Here is a 10,000-nt window from a genome sequence, read left to right as displayed (position 1 = left end):
GCGTTTTACAATTAGAAGCATACCAATCTTTATTTATTTTTTCATTAATTTTTCAAGCTACTCACTGCTGCTTCACACATCGCCCACTAACCACAAATCACAAGACGATTTATCTCTACCCTACAACTATCTCTAAATATCAAACTAGTCACTGGAAATCCTGTCCTTTTAATATCACTTTCCTCTTTATATATGTAAAGACTGTGCAGTGCTTTGAGTGTTGTGACCTGCTGCACATCGAAGTGAAGGGGTTAGGTTAGAAATGACGGAAGGGTGAGAGGAAGGCAAGGTAGGGGAAGAGCTAAGGTAATGAATGGACTGCGGAGAGTTAGAAGAGAAGGAAGAGAAAGAGGAAGGCCAAGGTAATGAAAGGGTTATGGAAATTGGAAGAGAGGGAAAAGAAAGGAAGGCCAAGGTGAGGTAAGGAAATGGTGAAGGAAGTTATAAGAGTGAGAAGAGGGAGAAAACGAGAGTTAACGAAGAGAAGGAAAGGGGGAAAGGAAGGCCAAGGAAAGGAAAGGGTTATAAAGTTAGAGAAAAAAAAAGGAGGGGGGAAAGGAAGGCCAAGGTAAGGAAAGGGTTTAAAAGTTAGAAAAAAAGGAAGACCAAGGTAAGAAAAGGGTTAAAAAGTTAGAAAAAAAGGAGGGGGAAAGAAGGCCAAGGTAAGGAAAGGGTTTAAAAATTAGAGAGAAAAAAAAAAAAGGAAGACAAAGAGGAAGGCCAAAGTGAGGCAAGGTAACGTGGCAGGGTTTGGTTCTGAGTGCGAGGAAGGAGCCACAAGCCACGTTCAAACTGGAGGAGGAACATGAGGATACTTGCTGTCCAGGCACGCGTCCCTCGGGGTGATGCGGGACTCCTCAGGGACCACAAAATCCTTCCGCCTCCCCCGCAGGACCTCGCCTCTCAGAACCCTTCCCTCAACACTGCCACTCCTTCACAACTCTCGCGGGCATCACTCTCCCCTAGGACTTCCCCTCTCCTTTTCATAGAAGTCCCTCCCTCCCTGCCATCAATCTTTCAAAACTCCTTCCTTCCTTTCCTCCTGTAGGATTCTTCAGTCTCCTCTCTCACATCCGCTCTTAATACCAATCCTTCAGTCATTGGTCAGTCATTCATTCAGTCATTCAATTAATCAGTCCTTCCTTCTTTCATTCATTCATTCATTCAGTCAGTCAGTCATTCACTTATCAATCATTCACCTTCCCTCACAATCTCCACACTCCTCATCTTCACCCTTCCTTTATTCTTCAAGTCCTTCATTCATCAATTCGTCCTTCAATCTCCCTCCAAGCCCTCCACCTCCATCCTCACTTTGGGCCTCACACTCTTCCTATGAGTCTCCATCCTCCACTCAAGAGACTCTCCCCTCTCTCCTCTCCCCTAAGGACTCCAATCCTCTCTTACGACAGGCCAAACTTCCCCTCTCACCCCTCACTCTCTCTCTTTCTCTCTCCCTTTCCCCACCTCAAAATTTTACTAGTGAGTTTTCTGTTTACGTTTTCTATTGCAAGATTTGGGTTAATTTTCCAATCTATTATCTTTTTGGTGGTGTTAAATCTAGAGAATTCCCTCCACCCCTCTCACTTTCTTTTATCACCATCTTTGTCTTTATCATCAACATTAACCTTTGATTCTACTACAAGATAAAAGCTTCACCAACTTCACCAAGCTTCAATTCAACTGTTCTTTCATCTGTTTATTTCCCTCTATCCCAGGCTATCTCTCTCTCTCTCTCTCTCTCTCTCTCTCTCTCTCTCTCTCTCTCTCTCTCTCTCTCTCTCTCTCTCTCTCTTCTCGTCTCATCTGCCCATATTAGTTTTCCATCTCTCCTGTTTCTTTTACTCTCCACAGGCTGTCCTTCTGTTCCCTCACACGCCTAGATATTCCTCATCATACACTCATTATACACTCAAGTCCCTCTCTCCCTTTCTCTGGCGTCTTCTATCGCTACTTGTGTTCGTGTTCTTGCGCTTAGTGTTGCCAGCAGGTCTATTTGCACATTTCTACCTGACGTACCTTCCCAGAAAATCTCTCACACTTCTAAAATTACCTCTAAAGTCATACATTCAGCCAGCACTCAGCAAACACTCAAGTCCCTCTCTCTGGCGCCTTGTATCTGCATTTACGTTCGTGTCCTCGTGCGTGGCGGTGACAGTAGGGCTATCAACACATTATTTTGTACGGGACACTTCCTTAAATATCCTACGTATCCTAAATCCTACACTGATCAGGCACTCGAGTCCTTCTCTCTGCCTATGGTGTGCTGGGAGGAAAAGAACGACGGGGAGGTATTTCTACGATCCGAAGTCAATGTGTGTGTGGCTGTGTTCTTTTCTGGAAGCAGCAGCAGCAGGAGCAGGAGATAGAGGAAGTGGTTGGCATTCTGGTACTTACGTCTGTCTTTGTGTGTGGTGACAGTAGAGCTATGAACACTTTATTTTGTACGAGACACTTCCCAAAATATCCTACGCAGTCCTAAAATCCTATACTCATCTCAATCAGTTCCCTCCTTCTGCGATGGCGAGTCGGTACTTACGTCCATGTCCTTGTGCGTGGTGGTGAGGGGCAGCGGCGCCAGGTGGGCGGGCGGCACGGGCGGGACGGGCGTGGTCGGGGCCGACCCGCCCTGGGGCCACGCCGACGATATCTTGGCGCCTCCACACCACTCTGCAACACAAGACAAATGGCGGTTAGATGCATCAGAGCAGAATGAGTGAGGAGAGGCGTCCACATCAGTGATACTCCAGCAGCGCACCACAACATGAGCCAGCAGCATTCCGGTTCATTCTGCAACGCAACACGCCACGCCACGTTGTAACAATACACTACACGATACAGCAATACGCCAGATCACAAAAAAGATTAAAAAATTAAACGCCCCACAAGGCAACACAGCAATACTCCAGTTCACAGCCCAACACAGCCCCCACGTGGTTCTGTAACAACACAACCACAGCACAAGGGCAAACAGCACCAGATTCTTGATGTCCCTTAATCCCTTACGTTGCTGTTTGTGATAAGTTACACTAATCTGAAGTAAGAGATGAAGGAAAGTGATGATGAAGATTTCCCACCACCCATCACTCCCTTACAAAACACAATAAAGCAACACAGTCTCACACACATCGGAAGAACACAAGCAATACGGAACAGCACTCAATACGTGACATATCTGCCAGGAGCAAACCCAGTACCACGTAACACAATACTCAACACCGCCACCACTACCACCATCACCACCACCACCACTACCACCACCACTCTAGATACAGTACAGCAATTATACACACGCGAATCACAACATGCACGGACACAATTACGTAACGAACAAAACACACACACACACACACACACACACACACACACACAGACACACACGTTCACTTCCTCAACACCACAGTAACGCATGTAACACTAAAGAGGCACATCCCAGTCCAGCTCAGCCCTACACCACAACACAGCAGCTCAACACAAACACACTACGGGCATTACACTCGAGTACACCTAAGCCAGTGTAAAAAAAAATAAATAAACAAATAAATAAAATAAATAAATAAAATAACCCACCCACACACACACACACACACACACACACACACACACACACACACACACACACACACACACACACACACACACACACACACACACACACACACACACACACACACACACACACACACACACACACATACACACACACACACCACATCCGCCACACTTAATACTCGGCAACACCGCAATGTGAGTCTCGCAAAACACTGTAACGTAACACTTGAAGTCTGGCCACATAACACCTTAGTGACCTTTAACTCACTCACTCTCTCTCTCTCTCTCTCTCTCTCTCTCTCTCTCTCTCTCTCTCTCTCTCTCTCAGGACAGGTACATTCACACACGAGAGAAATGCGCGCGCGCGTGTGTGTGTGTGTGTGTGTGTGTGTGTGTGTGTGTGTGTGTGTGTGTGTGTGTGTGTGTGTGTGTGTGTGTGTGTGTGTGTCCTTTAGCTTGATAGTTTATTGATCCCAGACACACTAATTGAGATCACGTAATACAATTTTAACGAGAAACACCGGCACAAATAAAAACTAAAAGGCAAAAATAATACAACCTTGTCGTGGAAATAAAAGTTGAAAACCCCAACACAGGAAAGGATTCAGTACCGTCCATTTACTAATAACGCGACACAAAACGCACTATTATTTTCACGAAAGAAGCGAATGTTTCTTCGTAATACCTTGTTGAAATCACTAAAAAACTCCATTCAGATCACTGGTATCGTAAAGGCTTGACGGTGCATTGATTTGGCATGAAGACACGGAGGCACAGCTCAAAATTTCTGCCTTCAACGTCTTCAGTACCTTCAATTTAAGCTTGTTCTTGTTGAAATAATTAGAAAACTCCATTTAAGTAGATACTGCAAAGGTGCATTTACTAATAACGTGGGAACATAGAAACAACTTCACACTTCTTCCTTTAACGCCTTCACTACTTTCAATTTAAGTCTATTGTTGTGGAAAGCATTACAAAACTCCATTCAAATCAGTATTGTAAAGGCTCAAGACCGAGTATTTATTAGCAACACGAGGAGACAGAGACAAAACAATATCTTTCCTTTTAAACTCTTCAGTACCTTCAATTTAAGTCAACTGACGGTCGAAAACACTACGAAACTCCATTCAAATCAGTGTCGTATTTACCAGCAACGTCAAGACACACACACACACACACACACACACACACACACACACACACACACACACACACACACACACACACACACACACACACACACACACATACACAGCTTAATACTTTTCTCTTTCACCCCTTCAGTTTGGCAGCAGTTTAATTTCATTCGGGATATCACTTAAGGATTATATTTAGTTAGCGATGGTATTTGTTGTAATGAAGTTGTTTAAAAAAATATATTCTCTGGTTTCTTATCCACCACAAGTATATCGTTACTTACTTTGCTTCACGACTGGTGCCCGCATGTTGTCTGTAAATAGTGAATAGTTGTGAATGGGTTAAGAAGCTTACTGCAGTTCACATCCCAATAAAAACCCCAGTTAATTACCACTATCATCAAGGTTTAACACGGAACATTTATTAATAACGTAGAAAAAGAGACAGAGAGAGAGAAGGAGCATAATACTTCCCTCTAAGCAGCTAACAGTACTCCAGATCATAATAAAAACTCATTCAAATAAGAAATATATATAAAAAAGACCTAATACTAAGCAATTATTAATAACGTGTATACACAAACACACAGACAGCGGCGTTATATTTACTCTCATCTTAGTCTCAATGGAAGCGGAGGTGGAGGGGAGCAGGTAAATACAGGAAGGCTTTAACACGAAGCATCCATTGATATCTTCCGAGACAGACTATTAGATCCACTCTTTATTTCACTCTTAGGAGGCGGATGTGGAGACCCAGAGACGCAGAAATCTCTCGGTAAACAGATTAATGCAGGCAAGTTTTAACACGGTGCATGTATCAATAACTTAAGACGGACTACAATGACAGATTCACTCTTTATTTTACTCTTAGGCGGATGTGGAGACCCAGAGACGCAGGAACCCTCAGCGTGCAGGTAAATACAGCAAGCACAACAGAATTTTAATAAGGTGTATCAATCTATCAATGAATTGGACACACACACACACACACACACACACACACACACACACACACACACACACACACACACACACACACACACACACACATTCACTTTTTATTTAATCTCTAAGAAGGCGGATGTGGGGACGCAAAAATCACTCAGCATGCAGGTAGGTGTAGCAAATACAAGGACATTTAAACAGTAACTTCCGACTCACAGAGACAGCGGTAATAGATTATTTATTTAATCTCTAAGAATGAGGATGTGGAGGGGAGCAGGCAAATACGGACAAGTTTTAACAGTGCATTTATCAGTAACTTCTGACACACACACACACACACACACACTGCCAGCGGTAATAGATTCCTTATTCAAACTCTAAGATGGCGGATGTGGAGGGGAGCACACAAACAGAAGTACAGACAAGTGCATCTGTTAATAAGAACACACACTCATCAGTAATATATTCACTCTTTATTTAATCTCTAAGAAGGCGGATGTGGATGAGAAGCAAAACGTCGGAGCGCAGGTACAGTCTCTGGGAAGCCCCACGAGGAAGCGCGCGCCTCAAAAACAAAGCAAAGTAGATGTAATCAAAACCCCACAGCATCAGAGTGCGTCATATCCGGTGGCCATTGAGCTGAGCACCTCCACATCTCCCCCAACTCCCCCCAACACCCCCTCATGCCCCACCTGCGCTCCCCCACGACCCCCTCAAGCCTCCAGGTGCACGATGCTTCCCGTTCCTCTCGCGCGATACCCGACACGGCAGGTAAACAAACAAAATAATTCAGGTGGGCAATCTCCGCCCCACCTGCCCCGATAAACTCTTGAGTGGCAGGAAAACAAAACAATAAAATGCACTGAGTAGAAGGAGAGAGAGAGAGAGAGAGAGAGAGAGAGAGAGAGAGAGAGAGAGAGAGAGAGAGAGAGAGAGAGAGAGAGAGAGAGAGGCTAAGATGTGATGTGACGGGCTCAACAAAACTCACCTGTGAACTAGTCAGGTTAATGAGACAGGTAATTGATTCTCAGGTGTCTATTATCACGTGTGTGTGTGTGTGTGTGTGTGTGTGTGTGTGTGTGTGTGTGTGTGTGTGTGTGTGTGTGTGTGTGTCCAGTCAGCCAGGGAGAGTGTAATAAAAACACTCTCTCTCTCTCTCTCTCTCTCTCTCTCTCTCTCTCTCTCTCTCTCTCTCTCTCTCTCTCTCTCTCTCTCTCTCTCTCTCTCCTCTCCTCTCCCACAGCCGCGCTCTCTTCTCCACGCAAAGTCATTTATTAATAGTGTTGATTTAATTAAATATTGACTGTGTGTGTGTGTGTGTGTGTGTGTGTGTGTGTGTGTGTGTGTGTGTGTGTGTGTGTGTGTGTGTGTGTGTGTGTGTGTGTGTGTGTGTTACAAGAGTGACCATGTGATTTCAAGGAAGGATGAAGAATACGAGAGAGAGAGAGAGAGAGAGAGAGAGAGAGAGAGAGAGAGAGAGAGAGAGAGAGAGAGAGAGAGAGAGAGAGACGCCATCTATCCCCCGCTTCCTAACCCTTCCCTCCTGTACCCCCCCACCGCGTGCCAACTGGTAGCTACACACCTTATCTAGCCTCTTCTCCCTCCCCACCTCCCCTCCCTTACCTTTTTGCTATCATTGGCGCTGAGTCACTGATAACACCGCGTGGGGACTCCTGCAGCGCCTCACGCCACCACTCCACCTCTCCACTACATCACTACTCCACCACTCCACTCTTCTCTCAACTCAAATCCACCACTCCATCTCTTCATCACTCCACCAGTCCACTCGTTTCCACCTCTACACCTCTCCAATCTACTCCATTCCACTCGTCTCCTTCCAGGTATATTTCATAAAGGGACTGCCACGTGTAAGCCTGGTCGCTTCTTGCAGCTTCCCTTATTTCTTGAGTTCTTATGTTCTGACAGTTTGTACCTTCTTTGTGTTCATTTTGTGGTGGTGGTGGTGGTGGTGGTGGTAGTTGTAGAAGTAATCTGATTCTGCCCTATTCGACTAATTTATTTACTCTCTCTCTCTCTCTCTCTCTCTCTCTCTCTCTCTCTCTCTCTCTCTCTCTCTCATACTGTTAACTTTCCTCCAAGGTTTCAAGTATATTACATTTAATTAATCGAGGCTTGAGTCAATTAATTACTTTTGCGAATGAATCTTAAGAGGCCAATAAAAGTATCAGGTAACAACACCCCCTCTCTCTCTTTCCCTTTCTCTCTCTCTTTCTCACTCAAGTGACAATTTTAATACCTATATCCTCCTCCTCCTCTTCCTCCTCTTTCCCCGTATTCTCTCGTGTAATTACTAGGTGAAGGAGTGCAGGTGAGAATGGAGGGAGGAAGGGAGGGAGGGAGAAGGGAGAGGGGAGAGAGAGGTGCGATAACGCCACTTACCACGTAAATAAAGTTTATCTGCTCATTCTCACGTCAGGAGGCAGTGGCGGCCTTTCCTGGTGGTGGTGGTGGTGGTGGTGGTGGTGATTTAATTTAAGTAGTGTGTGTGTGTGTGTGTGTGTGTGTGTGTGTGTGTGTGTGTGTGTGTGTGTGTGTGTGTGTGTGTGTGTGTGGCTTCGCTTTCGTTCCACTTTAGATAACATTGAGTAACATTAGTAACATTAACATTTGTATCTGTAATGTAGTGAGATCAGATTTCCTTTCTACTCGGAATGCTTCTTTTCCCTCCCTCTTTCTCCCTCTCTCACTCACTCACTGCCTCACCTCTTCTACTCTTTTATCGCTATATCAGATGGTGTCGAGTGTCATAAACAGCCGCGCAGGGACAAAAGGTCTGTTGGTTTGTGTTCGTGTTTCTTCATTCCTCCTTCAGCAACACATCCCATTTCTTTTACTTCCTTCCCAAAGCTTACTCTCCTTCATCATCTCCCTTCATTCGCTTTCAACACCTCCCTTTCTCCCTCTTAAACTTTTTTCCTACCTTTGTAAGCTCTTTCTCGATGCTTTATTCTCCCTCATCGTCTTCCTTCACTTCCTCTCAACACCTCCTTTTATGATTTCCTTCCCGATGCGTCATTCACCTTCATCTCTCTTCTTTCCCTCCTCGGCACCATCCTGTATCCCTCTCTCCCTCCCCGAACACCTTATTTCCTTCCCTCCTTTCCTCTTTCTCGTCTCGCTGCGTCGCTTGAGTGTGGTTGCCTGGTCGACGCCGCCCCGGGAATGTGAACAGCGACAACACTTTGCTCGAGCTACTGTTCTCATCCCACACTTTACCCCCGCGCCCCCAACCCTCATCCCCTGCCTCGTCTGGAAAGGAAAGAGAAGGGAGGAAAAGAACGACGGGGAGGTATTTCTACGATCCGAAGTCAATGTGTGTGCGTGGCTGTGTTCTTTTCTGGAAGCAGCAGCAGGAGGAGCAGGAGATAGAGGAAGTGGTTGGCATGATGGGATGATTTAAGATGACAGAGAGAATGTGTTAATGGAGTCACGTTTGGATTGATCTGTACAAGTTACTGGTTAACAGAAGAGACACTTAAGGTTACAGGTGCAAATGCAGGTGTGGTAGACAGTGCTGTAAGGGGATGTGATAAAAGCGCCACGTTTGGTAACACTGCGCACGTTAATGGGATGGACAAAAAATGTTACAGGTAAAATTACAGGTGTATTAGATCAGACAAGATGGTGAGACAATGACAAGCTCCAGGTAGGAAGACTGAGGCAAGATGATAAGGAAAGAATAACCGTGAACATAAAACAAAGTATGGGATGAAAATTACAAGATGTGATACAGGTAAGACAGAGATGGCAGGGACGCTGGAAGACACGGGAGGCAGGAAGGCACGGCGGAAATAGAGGGCGGAAGCAGAGGAGGCATAAATGAAATAAGCCGAGGGATGGAGGCCACGAGATGCGACGGGAGTGAGGCAGGTATAGGGGAGCAGCGAGACAGATGGGAGGGCAGGAGGACAGCAAGGCACTAATGTAAGGAAGCAGTGGGGGCGAAAATGAAATAGGCGTGCCGGACGAGGACTGGGAGACTGGAGAACTGGAAGGAGGGAGGGAGGGAGGGAAGGGCGGCGAGGGAGGCATGCGGCGTGGACCGGGCCGTCACCATAGCAACGGAGGCTCAAAGGAAGAGGACCAGCCCCACTCTCTCTCTCTCCTCCCGAAGCCTGCTGCCCCCTCCTCCTCCCTCTCCTCTTCCTCGGCCTCCTCCTCCTCCACCCCGGCTGCCACGTGCTCCTCCACCTGTTGAGTTCCCTTCTCTCAGCCCTCCCCCGTACCCTCCTTCTCCCTCCCTCTCATCTCTCACAAACCAGCCTCCAGTACTCTCCAGCGGCTCAAGGACAGGGAAGGGAGGCTGTGTGCTGTGTCCTGTGTGCTGTGCCTGCCTCGCCTCTCCCGCC

General features: G+C 46.2%; 1 protein-coding gene across 8 annotated transcripts in view; it reads right to left on the bottom strand.

Annotated features, from left to right (window-relative positions):
- LOC135103490 (transcriptional enhancer factor TEF-1-like) overlaps positions 1–10,000 on the bottom strand; it is a 126,299-nt gene that overhangs the window by 74,987 nt on the left and 41,312 nt on the right. For 6 of the 8 annotated variants that reach the window (XM_064009848.1, XM_064009850.1, XM_064009853.1 and 3 more), the window contains one exon: positions 2,537–2,667. In XM_064009848.1, the coding sequence (XP_063865918.1) occupies positions 2,537–2,667 (131 nt within the window). Of the gene's footprint in view, positions 1–2,536; positions 2,668–4,969; positions 5,000–10,000 lie in introns of those variants that run through there. The other 2 variants (XM_064009849.1, XM_064009852.1) reach the window with 1 other exon arrangement.

Source organism: Scylla paramamosain, chromosome 9 (assembly GCF_035594125.1).
Source record: "Scylla paramamosain isolate STU-SP2022 chromosome 9, ASM3559412v1, whole genome shotgun sequence".
NCBI classification, from domain to species: Eukaryota; Metazoa; Arthropoda; class Malacostraca; order Decapoda; family Portunidae; genus Scylla; species Scylla paramamosain.
Note: the sequence above shows the minus strand (reverse complement) of the source record. Positions and strands in the feature narration are given on the sequence as shown.